The sequence below is a fragment of the Tympanuchus pallidicinctus genome, unplaced genomic scaffold (genome assembly GCF_026119805.1).
Source record: "Tympanuchus pallidicinctus isolate F22 unplaced genomic scaffold, pur_lepc_1.0 scaffold3, whole genome shotgun sequence".
In the NCBI taxonomy this organism is placed as follows: domain Eukaryota; kingdom Metazoa; phylum Chordata; class Aves; order Galliformes; family Phasianidae; genus Tympanuchus; species Tympanuchus pallidicinctus.
In genome coordinates, this window is record NW_026294747.1 from 103,862,346 (window position 1) to 103,882,002 (window position 19,657).

The window sequence follows — 19,657 nt, forward strand, 5'->3', positions numbered from 1 at the left end:
TTACTACAGCAATACCACAGTTTGTAAATGCTCACTTTCTCTACTTTGCTCCTTGAACCTGAATAAAATCCAACACCAGCACAGAAATGGGAACGAAATTACTTCAAAAGCCTTTTTGCATCCTCCTGATATCACACAACAGTGAAATCAATGGTGTTCTGCTGGCACTGACACTGCATCTCTCCAGGTACTTAACCAGACTAAGACATTCTGCACAAAATCAATGTAAACCAGAATCCTCATAACCCTACTAGAAACAAAGGAGTGCTACACGCTGATTTTTCATCTGATAAAGCAACGAAGTATCACAGTGCATTAACCACATTTTAACATTTTTATTTTAGAAAGTGAACATATCCATTAAAAAAAGAAAATGCACGGAGTTAAAAAAAAAAAAAAAAAAAAGTAAACATATAACTAATGACAAAACTGCAAAAACAAAATAATTTTACCTAGTGAGTCCCAACCATTAAATAGACTTCCACCACAGAGAAGTTTTACTTCATTATATTACCAGTCTCTTGATTAGGTACACAAAGACAACACTTTCCAGTAATTACCTAGTCATTAGAAGATCAACTTCAGGAATCACTGAATAATACATCATGGACAAATATTTTCATGCCACCCAGGAGGCAATCTAATGTACATATGTCACAAGGTACATCTTTGTGAGGTATTACAGTACATGGGAACCATTCCCTTTGCTTTCTAAGGAATAAATTCTCCAGTCAGCAGCTCCACCAGCAACTCAATCACAGACTGTTGCCAGAGTTTCCAAATCCCCACCAACTTCCCTCAGAGATTTTCCTTCTGTAACAGATTACACAAGTTAAGATGAAAATGAATCAAAACAATAGATACAGAAAACAGGAAGGCTCAGAAGAAAAAGTCACCCACTATTTCAGACAGGCAATAGACACTCTCAAGTCAGAAGCTTCAACTGCTCCGGAACATTTAATACCTTCTCTAGCTCAAGCTTTGCCATTTGTGGTAAATTGAAAGCATGAGGTGAGATAACTCTGAAAGTAAGTAATTTATAAAATATGGATCTATTGAACCAAAGTACACCTCGAAAAATCTTAAAACACAGCTTGCATAATGCAACCCACTTATACTAAACAGACTGTAATTGGGAAATGCTGAAGCAGTTTTGTCCATACAATCTTTCAGAGTCATGTCCTAGACTCAAACTGGAAGAAAATCTCTTCCTAGTACTTCTGCATCCCCATCTCCAGAGACATTTCCCTCCTCCTTTTCCACTTTTGGTCCATCACTTCTCTTCCAAGAAGCCAGAGAAGAAATGGTAGAGGAGCTTCATCCCAAGTTTGCAGCCTTTTACACTGAGCACTGGAAGAGGTGCCTCAGACTCCTGCGCTTGGGTTAACCAGAACTCAAGGGCAGAGGGGCCTAACAACTCTCAAGAATATGAGAGGATTCCTTGCTTGAGCTTTGTCAAGACTGCAAGATGAACTCCTAAGAATCAGTCCAACCATTCAAATAATTTGAGAAGGAGCTAAGAAGAAATAAGTATTTAAGATTATTCTGTTGATATGCAGAGGAACTTACCTGCTTTTCTATATTTGCTATACAACTGGTTTTTCACTGTCTTGTTTTTCTTCAGAGTCTTCATCAGATCCTGAACAAGAAGAGAGGAATGTCATCAATTCAGTTGAGAAAATAAGTACCGGTGATAACTCATCTTGCCAAGGAATAAATGTTGGCTCCACTTTTACTTCCTTTTATACTATATTCCTACTGCTTCTACCCATAGACTACTTCTACCCATAAACCTCAAGATAGACTTCACATCTTTAACTAAAATTCTTTTTCAGTGTTAATCATTAGTCATTATTTTTAAGCCCCATTACTCCCAGAGGTCATGCTACCACATCAAATTCTAACTTTCCACGTGGATAAGACTGCAAATTTGCACACAATCACAGAAATTTTCTTGACAGTATGCTGGTATAGCACAGCATTACACTCAGAATTGTTTTAATGCTTTGTCATCCCTAGATGGAGCTCTAAGTCACCATTTACACTAAGACACTCAGCAACCACAAAGGCAGGCACTAAATGAGAAGAGTCACCAACATTAATTTTTCTACAGCACAAGATGGGCAAAAGCATCTGCAGCTATATGTGGACGTTATTGTTTTAAATATATTGCACAGTAAAGCAGAGCTTTACAAAATAGATTTCTATTTTAGGGTAAGAAGACTGACATGGGATCTTGGGTTCACAGTAGAAAGTAATGATTTCCTCGAAACGTCTGCAAACCCATTCCTCGGTATTGCAGTATTCCCATTTATTGCTGGCTTACTCACCTCACAGCTCAACTGGAACAAAGTGCTCAGTACACAGACTCAAGGTATAATTAATGCTTGCTCTCAGTTCAACACACTCAGCACTTCACACAGGAAGCTTTTTATTATGAGAAAGGAGCCTCCAACTGAAACTTCAGTTGGTCTTTTGAGCAGTTTCAAGTTCACTGCCTGCCCTAAAATACTGCAAAGCTTCAAGTTCAGGCTGGATTAAATAATGTAATGCTGAATAAATACTAGTGCTAGCAGGGAGAGAGGGCAGAAAAACAGCAGCCACCTCCATTCAGTTGCTGCCCCATTTTCTTTGAGACTATCTTTTTTCTAACGCCTCTGGGACAAGTCAGAAGACTCACCAACAATCTGTATTGCAATTCATCTGGTAGGTCTTGAACAAAATGAATTGCTGAATAAAATAATCTTTTATTTCAGGATTATGAAATACAGTCTCTATTCATCCTCCACTCCCATACACTACGAAGAGGAAGAAATATGCAGAAGTTTAATGCCTTTAAGAAAAATCTTCACAAATGCTACCATAATTACCTGCTACAGATTCAGGAGGAGAATAGAACTGGCCATCAGACAGGACTCCTGGGTGAAGGAGAGCTGCTCGTTCGGAAGCATCCTGTGCTATCAAAAATCCTAACAGGAAAAAAAAAAAGAATAAATTCAGACATCATCTCACAGCTTAAGATTAAATCTTGGTCTTAAATACCAAGATCAAGCACCTTCAAGACTGAGGTACTGTATTAACATTACAAAACTGCTGATTTAATGTGCAGTTTCTGTAATTACAGGCAGCTAGGGCAGCAAAATCCAGCAAAAGAGAATACTGTACACAAGTTAAGGAATCCTTCCTTCCACTCCATGAGAAGGCACGTTAGGATGCCATATGTGAACTTAGCAGCATCCACCATCTAACTAAAACACTGACACATGTATTTTTAATGCTCAGTGAACTGCCAGCACGATCAAATTAATCAAAGCTCCTCTTCAGTGCCTGACAAATACTGGTCTGGCCCTTGCAACTTTTAACTTTGTGTGCCTAAATAAAAATCCCACTTCATTGAAGGCATATGTTCCCTTCTAGAAAAATTATGCCACACATTAAATTTTTTAAACAACTCAATGTTTTTTAGAAGCTGAAAGATGCATGCTTCTGACAACATGGGAGCAAACACTGCCAACTTCAGTGACTGAGGGAGACACAATAGAAACTTACTGTTTTCTTCTTCAGCTTCTTGTGGTAACACTTTGAAGTCCAAGAACCAGGTTTCAATCCATGCAAGTATAAATGATATGATGGGCAGCACGTAGCCAAAAGCACCCTGTGAGAACAGCTAGAAGAAAAAAATATTTACAACGTTATAGAAATTTACCTGAAGAATCCTGCTTTAAAAGCAAGCAAGCAACCAATCCCAACAAAGTAAAGCAAACGTGACTAGAATATATATACCTGTGAAATAATTACTTTTGCTAGTAAAAAGGCACTGGTCACTGCTGTTGTGAACTGAAAGAAAGAATAAGAACAGTTAATTGTATTTACTTTCTCATTTCTGCCATTATCTGACAGCTTCAATTTGAAATATTTATCAACAGAAGCATCATAGATTAATAAATCTTATCAAGTGTTATTAAAATAACCTTGTCATCTTAGCCTTTTTAATACAAACAGCTCCAAACATTCATTTTCATACAGCTGATAGGCAGTTTAGATGATAACACTGTATAAACTGTGATCTTACTCCACAAAAAAGATGCAGTATTCTCACTAACTCATTTAGATTAAAAAAAAAAAGAATCAGACAGTAAATCCAACTAATTGGGAAAAAGCAAACAATTGCTCAAAAAGCTTTTCACTACCATCCAAATCAAAGTTTTCATTTCAAATAACAAAATATCTTTGCACGAGGAAACTTGAATTAATAGTTTAATTCCCATCTTCATGTTACGAAAATTAAATCACTTGACACTCCTTGGCATGGTTTAAAAATAGGAGGTGACAAAAAAGTACCTAAAAAAAACAAACCCAAAAAAACCTGAAACCAAAACAGAAGAACAGTGCACAAGTGTTACTCACTTCAACTGGCTTCTAACTCTATGTGTTTAGGTCCAGCAACTCCTTAAATAACAGCAGGACCAAACTACCATCTGGTAAGCACAAGTAGGATTTTAAGACCAACAGCTTCTTCAAAACATTCAGTGAAGCTCTACAGATCTATTGCTTACCACCACGATTTTATATATATATAATTGACTACAGTTGTCAAGAACCTCCTTTCTAAGAAGGGACACATAACCATTACTCTGTGTTGGAGCAAGGAGCAGTACAAGTGCTGATGCTCATGGCTGGTACATAACATTCTAGCAACTAAAAACGTGTGAATTAACACGTAGCTGATTCTTGGCACAACAAATGCCAATAATTTTTGAAATAACATTCAATATTCCCAGTGCAAATATATTTCAAGCATTAATTAGTAAGTCAGATGGTACAAGTGGTTACAACTACCCATTCATATCAGATTCAAAGTTAGTTTCCAACTTCTGTTAACATGATACCTAACAAGGATCACATACACTATGCTATTAAATTCTTGTCTTTGGACTTTAAATCTTCCTAAGCATTTGACTTGAATGAATTTCCATATATACCATCAAGATGATTCTTAACATACAGACATTAAGAGGCATCTAAAAATTTGCCTGTTGGATCCATTCTAGTTGAAACTCCATTATGCTTGGCTGCTACTCACAGCTATTGCCCACCAATGGCGCAGTCTGCACATTGCATATGCAAGTATTAACACCTTAAATCGAAAGACTGCCAGTAGCTACAGAGAAAGGAAAAAAATATTTGTTGGTTAATTCAGAACAAAGAAGAACCACAAGATTCTCAGCTCGCTAAAAATACGAACTGCTAACAAAACAAAACAGGACAATCAGCTCTGCCATTAAGAAACAAATCTGAAGGTGGGTTTGCTTCTTCAAACAATATCATTTTCCATTTTTAAAGCACAGAGATGATTGTATAGTTCACATGGCTACAAGACTCAAATTAAAAGTGTGAGCAACTGCACAAATACAAATTGGAAATATAAGCTACGCAGAATATGTTTATGATCATTTTACCCAACTGGAATCGAAGCAGTTAAATCTAGATGTAGTTAATCCAGCAAATATCTTGAGCATCACTATCTACCTTGCTCATCCTACTAGCGTGCTACTACTGTGCAACAGTATCATTAAAAACTGAAAAGACTTCAAAAATGCAATGGTATGATATTGACCGAATTTGCTTCAGCAATCAATTATTCTTTATGAAGATGCCTGCAGAACCAAGCTACTCCAAATATTCTGCAGGAAAGATTGATGAGTTATGGGATTTCTAGGCTAGAAAATGAAATCAATAGCAGACAGATGAGATTACTGAATCAGGGAACAGAATTCTCAGTTTGCCTGCATATTCTCTGATACTAGATTCTTCTAATTTGCTTTAAAAGATGCCTTGGGAACTTTAAAGATGTGAAGAAAAAAAAAACACACTCAAAAATGAAAACGGATCTGAGACAGATACGTTTCAATATTGCATATTGCAAATATGTTTCAGAATGTACAGCAGAAACAGAAGAAATTCTGTATAAGCCCACAACTCATTTTGCAGAATTCAATTAAGTTCTTTACAGAGAGAGCAGTGAGGTGGTGCTGGAACAGCTGCTCAGAGAGGCTTTGGATGCCCCGTCCTGGAGGTGTTCAAGGCCAGGCTGGATGGGGCCCTGGGCAGCCTGGGCTGGTATTAAATGGGGAGGTTGGTGGCCCTGCATGTGGCAGGGGGTTGGAGATTCATGATCCTTGAGGTCCCTTCCAACCCTGGCCATTCTGTGATTCTGTGATGATCTAGTCCCTTCCCAAGGAATACAGATCTGTCATTAGAAGTATTTAATCCTTGGTTCAACTACAGGGCAATTTCCAGAGAATTGACATTTACATAGAACTATTTTTCCCCCCTTCTTTCTGAAATGAGGTACATCACAGAAACCCGCCAGCAAAATAACGATGAGAGAAAAGGAGAAATATAGTTTGCTATCTTCTGACATCTTTGTATCCAGTATCTCACTCCATCTGACTCGGCAAATGGCCCAGTGCAGAAACCAGAACAAATTTCTGCATTGCTACAGCTTCTCTGAAAAGACAGAAAAGTTTCCTGAGGCAGAAGAGCTCCTGTGCACTTCAGATGCCAATATACAGGACAGGAGAAACACACTTAATGTTATCTGCTTATAGTACAATGTTAAAAAACCCTGTTTGAGTTAAAATACAGAAATCTGAACAAACCTGACCCACACAGGCCAACCTGTTAACAAGTTTCTCTCACTGCAAAAGATTTACTTCTGTGGAAGGGCAAAAATGTCAGTTTAAAGAAAACGATGTTACAGAAGAGAAGCACCGGCCTTCACCTCTTAATAAAGTCTCTGTGTTAGATCAGTCTCATTCCTGACTTTTTCCACCTCTTCCTTCTCTAAAAACAGAAGATGCAATTTAAGTCTGCCAAAGCATTTCAATTGAAAAACTTGAGAACCTGCTGCTTAAGGACTGGGCAACACCTAGACAAGTGATATTTGGCACAAACTCTTCTGGTTTAAATTAGCAAGAAGAGACCAGCCCTATCACAGGACTCGAACCAGGAAACATTTGAGGGAAGAGGAAACTGAAAAACTGTACTTTTGCTTCCCCCTCCAAATACCCCCTTTTTTTTTTTTAAGAATACTTACAAATATATCAAAATATGAAGAAGAATAGTCATAATGTAGAACTTCTTTCTTTAAGGTAGTCTCAATGCCTCCCTTTACCTACAGAGAAACAACACGCATAGCTTTAGAACAGAAATTACTTCAGCCAAAAACACAGATGCAAAACATTAACTTAGCAATTCCTGATAAACATACCCAAGGATCATTAAACCAATCAGAGGAGATACATGCTAAGAAATCAATTTCAAAATTATATCCAAGAAAAACAGATGAGGGTGCTACACAATTTATCACTGTTATGAACCTGTGCTATATAAGCAACATTTCACACTGTCCTAAAATAAAAGCAAACAAGTTGCTGAAGGTAGAAGAAATTAAGTGCAAGTTCTCTACACAAATTCATTAAGCATTTTGTGTTTCAGAAGAATATAAACAGCTGATCAGAAAGCCACCCAGAAATTAGCTCTCATCAGCCACATGATAGCAGACAGGTGATACTAAAAATCCCTTCTGATTCTTCAGCACTTGAATTCAATCAAATTCATATAATTCATATACTTGTACTCTGTACATATTTTCCTTAGCAATATATGTGCTACTTGTTTCCAGAAAAATGAGCAAAACCAAGAAATCAAAAGCACAGAAGCTGTGACCATTAGTTATTTGTAGAATGGCCTAAGACAGGTTTCATTCCTTCAGTTGTTTGAGGAGATTCAAAACTGCATCATCCCTAGCCAGCTATCTTTCAGATGGAAGTGCTCATGATCTTTCTGTTCAAAATGGGCTACTTGTCTTAGCAAGGAGTGAAGAACCTTTACGTCCAAATTCTATTCCAAAGGCTATTTGATTTTAATACTAAAGTAGATAAGTGAGCACTGTGTAACAGTTATGTAAAGCACTGGAAAACAACAGCAGAAAGCTCTGAGTTTGATTACCATCATGCATTCAAAGCACCACAGCATCCCACAACTCATGTTCACCATCCCAAAGCAGTACAGTGTAGATACTTTCATATTCTTTCCTCAACTACACTACTGAATATTTTAAAACTTTTTTTTTCCTCTAATTTCTTCCTGCTGCTCTTCACACCAACCCCAAGTTTGTTTATTCTTTCTTCTCTTCTTCCTCCCCCTCTGTAAAAGGCTGTCAACTGCCTAAATACAGCTGTCCATTGCTTGCCGATCTACACGACCATTTATTGACAGCATAAATAAGGAAGGTTCTAGTGAGAGAGAAATTGTATGTATGTTGCTCATAAACCTTTGGAAGATATTTAGGAGGAAATGGAAGGGAAGATGCACAGAAATTAATATACAGAACACTGCTGTACTGCACTTAAGGTCAATTTAAATAAAAGTTGGCTGGTCTTTCCTCTCCTCTCTTCGTGACATCTCAGCCCTCTCCTACAGGATAGAGAAACTAAAGAATACAAACACAACACATCAGCATCAGCTGCTGAGTTCTGGGACAGTTCAGCAGCCTGTTCCGCATGCAGGAGCACCATGTGAACACAAGGATGAACAGAGAACCACGACAGAATTGATTCAGAGCTTGCTCAAACTACCAATGAAGCTACTCTCTGAAGTGTTTAAAAATAAGTTATGCTGAGTGACAATAGGAAAGTCATATTTACACTGATTCTGGCAGTAATTCTGAAGTTCCAGTAGGGAACCACAGAATGGTTTGTATTGGAAGGGACCTTTGAGATCAAAGACAACTGCTAACTGCTGGCATCTAGAGATGTGCAATGCTACAGCATTCCAAAAGACCACCATGAGTTCGTAGCATTTCCTACATTCTTAAATATTCTGAGGGCAATAATATGAAAAACTGTACTTTGAATACTCAACAAGAATTAACAAAAGCATATTCTACTCCTCCTAGTCAAACAAGCTTTAAAGAAACTAGCTTACAACAAGCAAAAAGAAAGCATCAGGATGCAACATGTGGGTTCTTTTGAGCCAGGCTAACTTTGCACACTGGATAGAATCGCCTTTCCACATAGCAAGATAAAAAAGTTACAGTCACAACATTATCAATCGGGCAAAGCTTGCTTTCTCAAATTAAATCAGGAAATACACTTTTCATTATAGCAAGCTGTTCAAACAGTCAGCTCACGAAATTTCATCACGTCCAATCAATAATCAACATCATTTATCTCGTAATGGATGATGACCAAAAAATGTTTACTCAAGGTCTTTGTTACCAAAAAAAAGGGGTACTTCCCATTTTTCATTTGTGCCTTTTCCTAAATACGTACTTCAGATTACAAGCTTCAAATCCAGTTCAAAAAAGTGGATGCTACTATCAAACAATAACAAAACTTCTGTCTTATTTACTTCTGGGAATTTCACAAGAACCACCTTGGTTTCCAAATTACAAATGCTGGAGCTAAAAGGCAGCCACTGTGGAAGCTTACATTGTTTGATTGTGTCCTACCATAAACAATGTGTATTACTACATTTGTCTCAGATAGATTGCTGTAAAATAAAGATTTTGGCCGTTGTAAGCATTTTCCAGGGACAAAACCCTTCAGTCACTGACTCTGAGCTACTAAGCAAGATAAAAAACACTTGAATCCTAATAAAATTAACAGTTGCCAAACTGTCACAACTACCCACAGTGATACTTCTTTACTTGCTCCCTGAAAAGTTCACTGGACTTTCAATGTTTTTCAGCACAATTCATAGGCTACAGGAACATCAAAAGGTTTAATTACCTGAATATAAACCACATATCCACTGACTAAGTAAATGCAGCTAAGCAGATAAAAAGTTCATAAAAGCTTAAAAGAATGAAACTAGTTTCAACAGAGACAAGTAGCATACAATTGGGATAGAAAATGTATTAACCACTCCTGAAGTGAATAAATACCTGAATAAAGACCAAGCGTACCGAAAAGATAACTCACATTTAATTCTATTATCCACAGCAAAGTTATAAATAAGAGATCAAATGTAACAAATAAACAGAAAGTCCTTCTGACGTCCGATATTCCCTTCTTCTCTCTGACATCGTAGGACTCAATCCTTGCCATCAGGTGTGTTGGGTTGATGGAGTGGACATCTCGCAAGGACGGGCAGGATTCCACACTGCTACTGTGAGCATTTTCTGCATCATTTGGCACCCGATTCATCCTGGGTTTGCTCAGAGTAGTCTTTTTCCAGTTTCACCATCACTAGAATGCTGATCCATATAGGAACAACTTCTAAATAAAAAAGAAATCTACGTTAGTCAGCAAAGCCCCCAAATTCCACTATGCAATTTCACCTCACTATGTCAGGTTTCTCTCTAGATAAAGATTCAGCACATGATCACCCTCATGGCAAAGGAATGTTTTCCAGTTCCCAATCTGACCCACACCTGGTGCAGCTCTGTGCTGTTCCTGCCCTGCCACTGGTGCACAGGAGCAGAGCCAGCATCTCTCTGCCTCCCCCTCTCAGGGAACTGCAAAGTCTTCTTCAGGCTGGGCAGCCTGAGTGCCCGCACGTCTCAGAATCACAGAATCACAGAATCACCTGGGTTGGAAGGGACCTCAAGGATCATGTAGTTCCAACCCCCCTGCCCAGCAGGGCCACCAAACATACACATTCAGATCAGGTTGCCCAGGACCCCGTCCAACCTGGCCTTGAACACGTCCAAGGACGGGGCATCCACAACCTCCCTGGGCAGCCCGTTCCAGGGCCTAACCACTCTCCTTGTAAAGTCTCCTCACAGGATGTGTTACCAGCACATCCAGAGCTGGCACTACCAAAAGATTAGAAGTCCATTAAAATCAAGAGGGCTACAGTACACATTCTATAAAGCAAATAAGCCACTAGTGAGCCTACAGATATCCTCAGCTGCTATCACATCTTACGTTGCCAGACAGAAAGACAACTATGCAGCTTAGTGGCAAAAGGTAAGGATGTCTCTACTGACCTCACCACTTTTTAGATGAGATTATCATGTTCACTTCTTACAAAACTCAAACTGATGGCTGTACTACAGGAGAAACTTCTTCCAGAAAAAGCTCCTAGAAGGAGTTAAGGTCACAAAAGTTTCAAGAAATGTTAATTTTATGCAAAATACTCAGAAGAATAAGCTAGAAGTGCTGCAATACAAATCACGTCAGTGGAGTTTCTGTAACACTGCGGGAGCAACTTCTTGAAATTCAAGAACAAAGCTTTGTCTTCCTGTGTGGGCTGACTTTCAGTACACCACAAAATGGAAACAAACCCTTCCCACTCTTCCATCCGAAGCAGCAACAGCATTCCAGCTTCCACTATGTAAGAAAACAGGCAGAGAGAGCACAGAAGGAAAAACAAACAGGCATCTGTAACACAGCTCTGGATGAACAGGAGGATATAGGGGCACGTGGGAAAAAGAAAGGTGGGGAAGGGAACAGTCAGTGCACACACATCGCAGCTGAGGGAAGGCAGACAAGCCAGTGTTGGCCCGCATTTAGGTCAAGTCACACACACATTCTTCAGGCAGCTTTTCTTGGGCTGCTGCAAGAGAACAGCAGCTGGCCTGCTCCCTGACAGAGGAGCCCTGCTTCTGACTGTGGGAAGGAGATGGCCGAGGCAAAGCAAGCCAGCACCGATCACCAGGTCACTCAGGCACACGGCTACAAGCTGAACCAAGCACAGGACCAAGCACATGCACAGGCTGCCATCTTGCTCCAGCCTGGGAATGGCTTTTGAAATCCAGGCAGAGTTCTTCTGGCTCTCAGTCACACATCATAGGAACAGAAAAGCTGGCAGGTCTTTTGCTGGCCATAATCTTTTAAAGAGATGTGAGCAAAGCACCCTCGGCCTGAGAAACCACAAAGTGGGAATAGGAGATGGAGTTTCCAGTTCCATTAGGTGGAAAAAGAGTAAAGGCAGAAATCGTACTGCATTCTCTCTTGTTTCAAGATGCTTCCAAGTAAGTTTAGCACAAGCATCTTCACTGCAGCCCAGCTCCCTCCCCTGTTAGCCCAGCTTTTGGTGCCAGGACTGCTGTAGTGCCTTTTCTCAGGAAGCATCAGCCTGAGCTCTGTAACCTCTTGCTCTCTCTCATTCAAGGCATACACTGATTAGAAATTATGAACACTGCTGAGCAAGTGGAGAAACTTGGAAGTTAAACTCACACCACATTTCTGCCTTTTTCTTCTTTAAAACATACTTATACAAGGGAAGTACTGAAAACACCTGGAAGTCATACATTAAGAACATGAACATGGGATTATTTCACACTGCTGTAGCGTATCACAGAATGGCCAGGGTTGGAAGGGACCTCAAGGATCATGAATCTCCAACCCCCTGCCACATGCAGGGCCACCAACCTCCCCATTTAATACCAGCCCAGGCTGCCCAGGGCCCCATCCAACCTGGCCTTGAACACCTCCAGGGATGGGGCATCCACAGCCTCTCTGGGCAGCTGTTCCAGCAGCTCACCACTCTCATAGTGAGGAAACTGATGAACACCTTCAGTAAATAACTACTTTGCAAGCCCTTCTATACCTCTGTTCCAAATACCAGGCATTGATCCCTCTGCAAGTCACATTTATCAGCTAGTTTGGTAATAGCCACGTGTTATCTACAGCAGCTGCCTACAACAGTGAAGCCATTTAGCCATTTGCTATGCAAGGAACCATTTCAGCACAGAACACAGGAAAGCTGAGAGGAAAGAAGGTCAGCTCATAACATCCTCCAGGAAACTGTGCCTACTGCCCAAGGATCCTGAGTCACAAGTAAAGCTCTGAAGAAAGCTCTGCCATGGATTTCCTCCCTAACAGCAGGCTCACGGCTCTATCTCACTGTGAGCTTACCAGAAGGTCAAAGCGTTTAAGAGGGAAATATTTTGCCTTGAGATAAGAATTCACATTAGGAAGTTTGTGACATACTTTCTCCTCTTTTGACTCAAGCTTGATGAAGAGCTATGAGCACATTGAGAACTATCCCATGAATTTCAGGTTGTATTTAAAGTCACTGCCATTACTGCAAATGGCACACATTGCACAGGCATCAGTTTGACATCCATCTTTGAGATGCATGATTGGGATGGTGCTTTTCTACCATTCTATTATTCTAATTCTTCCATTCTACTGTACTTGCCTTAATTTATTTATATGCTTGCTATAAATTCATTTATCACACATGAGCACCAGCACAAATCTTTTTGTTTGCAAGTTAAAAACTGAAACAGGTAACAGAACTTAACTGAGATACCAGAAATGATTTGGGGAGGAAAAAAAATAAAAAGCTTACTTGAAAGGCTACCAAGATCCAACAGATCATAAGTGAAAGTGAAAGTGAAAGCATCACGAGAAGGCAATTTTAGGATAAGAAAACACTAGAAACAATAGCCTAAAAATATCAGAAGTCCACTCAATAAAAGAGAAGCAAAAAATAACCATGTGGATGCTGAAGACAAACAAACAAAACCAAAGAAACAGTGGCCGACATTCGGAAAGGAGACCTAAGATGCATCCTTTCCATTGACATGTGATATTATAGTCAGCATTCAGGAGAAGTTAGATTATCCGAAGGCCCAAAGAGAAAATCATCACTGACAAAATTAAAAGCAACTGGTTCAAATCAATATTAAGTGGATTGTGTCTGAGGATCAGCAAGACCAAGTTCACGGCTGCACAGCAAACCATTCATCTGCTGCAGCTCCTCTGCTCTCCAGTTTGATGCTCATGAAATTCCTGCAAACTATAAAGCACTGCAGGATAAGGCAAACCAGCTCCACAACAGCTACTTCCATGTTGTCCTACTCCTACATCTACATACAGTTATGGATATACTTCATCTCACAATCCACGCTCTATACTGAGATCCTAACCAGTTTCTGAAGGAAAAAAAAAGTGTTTACATATTGTTGCATTCCACAGGCATTACACACTTTAACCAGTGTAAAACTGAAAAATTCAGCTGGTGGATGCCCACAAAATTCCTAACCCTAAGTACAAGATACTGTGTGTAGCTTTTTGGCAATAGCCTGGATGCTCAAGGAAGCAACAGAGCAGGAATTATGAGCTACAAATAAGTCCTCAGTTGGAGGGGAGGGACAAAGCATTTCAGCACACAGGAAAATTCTGCTACCTTTGTCTCAGCATTCAGATCTAGAGTAGCTCTGCTTGTGAAGTACAAGCTCTTACCTACCCAAGTCAAAAGATCTTTTCTTATTCAACGTACAGAATGGATACAATATACTTGAGTACAGCTTGCACAGCATACAAATGATTCTTGCACTTACAACACACATCTGATTTCACACTGTTGAACCTTGAAAATAACTTACAAGGAGGATTTTGAAAGACGTGTTACCAAGCAGACAGCTGGATGCCAGACTAAACACTAAGCAAGAAAAGTGACTACAGGCATCCTGTTCAGAAAGGAAACTGAAACACAAAGTGTTGTTTAGCTAGCAGATTCATATTTTGTTTTACCAACTTCCTATTTTCTTTCATATGGGGTTCAATTTTTGTTTTCTACGAGATGATTCTGCAGTTTAATTCTAATGCTATTTACTTAAGAACTGTACTTGAAAACTAACTTCTGATTAAAGAAAACTCAAACGTTAGTTGTTTTGGTTGAAAGATGTTTCTCCAGTTTTCTTATTCTCTGATGGTGATCCAACGAAAGCAATAGGGCAGCTGCACACATCCCACATGCACACTGAACAAGGTGTTTCTCAGAGCACTGGACAAAGCTGCTGAAGAGTGCAGGACAGAGTTAACAAGCTACAAGGAGAAATGGGAAGAAAAAAAAAAAATCAGTCTAATTTTTGGGTCAGTAGGACATCTGAGGGAACAAAGACATCTTCCCCTGTCCCAGGAGTGAGTTTAACACATTCAGAAAGTCAAAGAAAAGTGCTCCAACCTTGGACTGATTTCTCCCTGCCCAGCAAAATGCTGCCATCCCTCCCTATCATTTCACTTCTTGCTCTACAAGAGCTGAGAAAATGGCGGAGCAAAGAGCAGGTAAATTTGGTATTGGCAGTGCCTTGCTTTTAGCCCCATTGCCACTTCCACCTGCGTGCTCCCTAACAGCACATCCCAAATGTATGATGTGTGTGAGTGGCTTTGTACCCCCACACAGGCACACTCAAACTAGACTTGGGAACTGGCTTGTGAAAGAACAGCTCCTCAGATTTAAACCAAAATGACTTTGAAAATACACCCCATGAGGCATTCATGAGACACTTGGAAATGTACCCGTCTGGAGTTCAGCTTTTGTTTAACCAAAGCGTGCTCTCGAACACACAACTCTATTCTGTTCAGAGAAAAATACTACAAAATGACAAATAAGAAGGATGCTTTATAACACGATCCCAATTCAAGACTCAGATCTCGTTTCCACTCAGGATATTTAACCTGCCACATGCATTTCATCATTGCTAGCATTCACGACACCTGGAGGTGTTCAAGAGACACGTAGATGTGGTACTTTGGGACACGGTTTAATGGGTGGTAGGAGAATGGCTGGGCTAGATCATTGTAGAGATCCTTTCCACCCTTAACAATTCTATGATTAAGTACTTAGAACACATAAAGAGCAAGCACTTCAGATGTACAAGTAAGTATTTAATTTGAAACCAGTACATCCCAGCTGATAACATTCACTGACTCAATTAAATAATTAGCAAAGCTAAGTGTTGGCTTTGATTTTTTAGAAGATGTCATCTTTTCTTTTTTCATTTGGATTATATGGACTCATTTTGCCAATGATCTGAGCTATGTCATGATGTTGAGGTTAAGACCTGTCAGCTCCCCACTGCTACATTAATGAACGTATACAGTGCTTCTGTATGTTTTATCTGCACATATACATGCCTGTAACCTACAATAGCTGTCCGCAGTAGAAAACTCACACACAGCACTGATTTCTTCAGAAAGTAGAGGGAGGTACAGAGGAAAACTGGCCTAAAAGGAAAACAGTACATGGACAGAGAAAAGACAGTTAACCTCCAAATCTGGTCTTAGCTCTTCTCAACCTTTTCCTTCTCTCTGAAGGTGACTCTGTAGCCCACCCAGCATCAGTTCTCACTGAGAAGTCTTCTTCTAGGTATCAATAAAGTGTGTGCTTTATCAAGTCAGCATTCCTCAAAATAAAAAACACAGCCCTTTCCAGAGACCAAACATCTGATGCTCACTGAAATATCAAGCTCAATACTGGGTTATTGCACAGGACACTTGTGAATGTTTGTTTGTTTTCTCTAACTGAACAACAAACTCACGCCCCTGGGCTGCTACCCATGTACTACAGGCACAAGATGAGCTCCTCCTGCACTAGCACAGAACTCTGGGACTCTTCCCGAAATACATCAGGCATTTTACACGCTACTGAGAAACGCTCAGGATTCCATCACCTCCACAGTAATTACTGAACAAAGTGGTGCGAAAGCTTCCTCCTTGAAAACTTAACCCCTCTTCAGAGCTTCTGAGAATTAGTATTTTTAAAAACTGTTATCCATTTTAAAATACAATACGCTCAAATACACGCTTGTATATTTGAAAAATCTGATATCAATATTGAAATACAAGGGAAACTTTTCTAAGATTTTTCATTTGCAACTCCTGTTCGATAGCTCTTGTGATACTTCTTTACGCTTTGAAGCATATTCATTCCGTCACTTCAATTTCAATCCCTAAAATGCTTCAGTGACACTGTTAAGAAATAATTATCTGGTTCAAGCAGCAAACACTAGCAAAGATGTGTATCTGAATCTTCAGCATGGAATCTTTCCACATAATTCACCTAGTTCTGTCTCTGCCAGGTAGACGTTAACTCCTGATATGTGCAGAGATGCTGTCTGAGGGCTCCAGTTGGTGACTGAGCAGCTGACCTTAAGTGTCAAACATGACGACTAAGAGCTACACATACCAGTTACTTACTGAGATTACATTTTTAAGCCTTTATTTCTGTTATTATTCCAGCTGAATTTAACACAGCAAAACAGAAAAGCAGTACTAAGAAGCTGTCTTTCAATACGATTGCCAAGAGTTTCAAAATAAAAACAGTTTTTTTAGCTGACAGTAAAATCAGAGTATATTCAAGAAGCAATGCACCTACGACTCTTTAAAGTGACTCAGCTCTTGTTGGAAGCTGCTGGCTGACGATGTGAAATCCCAGCCTGCTGCTGCCACAAGAGCCATTTACCATCACCACCTCGCCAACCTCTTCTGCAAAAGCACTGGTCACGTTTTGCTCGCTCACTTCACCCTCTGAAAGAAATCCTTTAATTCTGCCTACTAGAAATAACGCCTCACCCTACAGAACACCTCCATAATGAAGCTGCACCAGGCCTACTTACAACTCACCCAAAATCTGCTAAAAAGGATTCGAATCCTCCGCAACTAGACGTGTTCTGACAACGCTGGATTGGCTAACTCCGACACACCAGGACTTCCATTAGCGACTAAGGCACAACGCAGCCCTCCACCCCACCGCAGAAGCCGAGGCGCCGAAGGCACAGCACACAGCTGACAGCTGCCGGCTCCCCGCGCAGCACAGCCCCATCACCGCACGGCCCCGTTCCCTCGGGCAGGGAAGGCCCCAAGGGCGGCGGCGAGCGCTGCCCACCCTCCTTCTCTCCCTCCCTCACGTAGGCGCGGGCCGCCCCCGCCCAGCGGCGGCTTCCCGCCTGGCCGACGGCTCCCCCCACTCCAAACTCTGGGAGTTTGGCCCCTCGCTGCCGGACGGCGGCACATCCTACCCGGGCGAGTCGCTCCGACCGGAGGAGATCCGGCCGCGGCCAAGCAGCGCCGCAGGCCCCGGGGACCGGGGGGCGGAGGCGGCAGCAGCAGGGCGTGACTGACCCCCGTGGCTCCGCCCCGCCGGCCGCCTTCCTGAGCGCAAGATGGAGGCGGGAGGCGCGGGAGGCGCCGGAGGCCTGACTTGGGTGCCTTCTGTGTCGTTGGCTCCGGGCTCGGGTTGCGGTGCTGCCTTCAGCTCCATCTTACAGCTCGTTATTCTATTTTTGAAGGTACAGTGCTGCAGATCATCCTTTAGGAGTTCAAAATTACCTGTGCTCCATTACCAGTTCTTCGTCGCATGTGTGACGAATGGTGCCAGTTTGCTTTATACTGATTCCTTGTTGTGTACCCTTGAGGTAGAGAAATTGGATCGTCGTAACTCCACTTCTTTTGTGGGCACGAATTCCTCGATCTTGTTTACTTGCAGCATTGCTTTTTTGCCTCCTGACTCCTAGAAGGATTTTTCCTCATCGATATCAATTTTATTTTGTCTTTCCACTCCTCCACCTGAGCTTTTACTCCATAGTGAAGGTTGTTGTCCGGTTCTATTGGAAATAACACCTCAAGACAAAACCAAAGCAGATCTCATCAGGATTCCATGCCCACCTGGTGACAGTGGCTAATGGCCATCCTGTAATAGCTAATCCTCTTGGTTCCACATTACAAGCACTACGTTTATGGTAGAAGTTTTGTGCTAATTCCTCATTGCATGAAGAGCCATGTATTTCTGAAGTCCTTAGGCAACCAGGTCTCAACATAAAATGGCACAGGAAGGTGTCAAAAACTGTGGTGCAACACAAGTTCACCTGCATTGCTATTAGAAGATGTAATGTATTTCAAGAAAAAACAGCCTATTAACTTGCTTCAGCATGTGCATTTCAACGATAGCCTTATTTAAAGAGGAATACGTCTAAATGTTAATGAACCAATCAAAACAAGAGGCAAAGCAGATTATCTGTTACTGGCCTGAATTCTACTTAAGCTTCTGCATCATGTTACAGCAGAGTTTTTACATTTACACAGATTAGGACAAGAAAATCCAGACGTGATTGGAATCATTGGGAGGATATGCCAGAAACTCAATCATCCGGGCATTTAATAAATGTATTCTTCCCTTTGGGGAAACATGTTCTCTGTCCTTATGGAGACCCAAAGCTTCTCAAATGCACATATATGTCGTAGGGTTTGTCTGCAGTTACATACAGAGCAGAAAATCTGTTCTGAAGTATATGTATATACAGCTATCTATATCTCTCAAGAGAAGGAAAGACAGACATTCAGCGTGGTACTCACCCTGCTCACCCAGGCTGGCTCCACATAGTACCATGCATCTTCAGGGAGTTCCATGCACTGCTGCAGCAACCAGAAGTCCAGGCCAGCCTGGAGCTGGAGCAGAACCGAAAACAAGAACCCTAAGCATTTGTTATAAACAACTTTACAGAGGATGATAGCTAAGGTGAATCTCTTCACTTTTGTCCAAAAGAGCTGGAACTTGCAACAAAATGTCCTGTTCACTGCTGTTGGTGGTTGATGAAAAGGGGGAGGAATCAACTCAACTGTGAGAAAAATCTTGGAAGATCTTTTTGTTACTAATCATTTTTAATCAAAGTCTGTAAACATGCAGTCAGTTTCTGCCCTTTCATGGAAACACAGAGCCATAGAATATGTCAAGTTGGAAAGGATCCAAGAGGATCACCAAGTCCATCTCTATACAGGACCACCCAAAAATCAGGATATATGACTAAGATCGTCCAGCCTGCCCCACCTAGAGAACCATAGGGATACCAAGGAGGTGAGAAGGGAGCTATTCAGGAACCACACAGGGAAGGGGAGGCAAGGCCCACAGGAGG

The 19,657-nt window shown here is 40.9% G+C and overlaps 1 protein-coding gene across 4 annotated transcripts; it reads right to left on the reverse strand.

Moving 5' to 3' along the window:
* Positions 1-320: 320 nt before the first annotated feature.
* On the reverse strand, positions 321-17,855 carry STARD3NL (STARD3 N-terminal like). Of its 4 annotated transcripts, none has more exons than XM_052695800.1 (9): positions 17,768-17,855; positions 9,990-10,286; positions 7,100-7,177; positions 5,084-5,161; positions 3,784-3,837; positions 3,550-3,667; positions 2,871-2,969; positions 1,570-1,639; positions 321-813 (listed from the first exon to the last, which is right to left on the reverse strand). In XM_052695800.1, the coding sequence occupies exons 2-8, from the start codon at positions 10,212-10,214 to the stop codon at positions 1,587-1,589; spliced, it is 705 nt and encodes a 234-aa protein (XP_052551760.1). In that variant the 5' UTR covers positions 10,215-10,286; positions 17,768-17,855; the 3' UTR covers positions 321-813; positions 1,570-1,586. The 4 variants fall into 4 exon arrangements, with proteins under 4 accessions (XP_052551760.1, XP_052551761.1, XP_052551759.1 ...); XM_052695801.1 differs by having other exon boundaries at positions 9,990-10,283; positions 17,768-17,828; XM_052695799.1 differs by lacking the exon at positions 17,768-17,855 and adding an exon at positions 17,373-17,578.
* Positions 17,856-19,657: the final 1,802 nt, after the last annotated feature.

Bases quoted from the DNA above. Each gene is read 5' to 3' on its own strand.
- STARD3NL (XM_052695800.1), bottom strand. From the start codon at position 10,214: ATGAATCGGGTGCCAAATGATGCAGAAAATGCTCACAGTAGCAGTGTG. The intron at 7,178-9,989 runs GTGAGTTATCTT...GTTTCTCTGTAG, and splicing joins TGTGGATAATAGAATTAAAT to GTAAAGGGAGGCATTGAGAC. The intron at 5,162-7,099 runs GTAAGTATTCTT...CTTTCTCTGTAG, and splicing joins CTTCATATTTTGATATATTT to CTACTGGCAGTCTTTCGATT.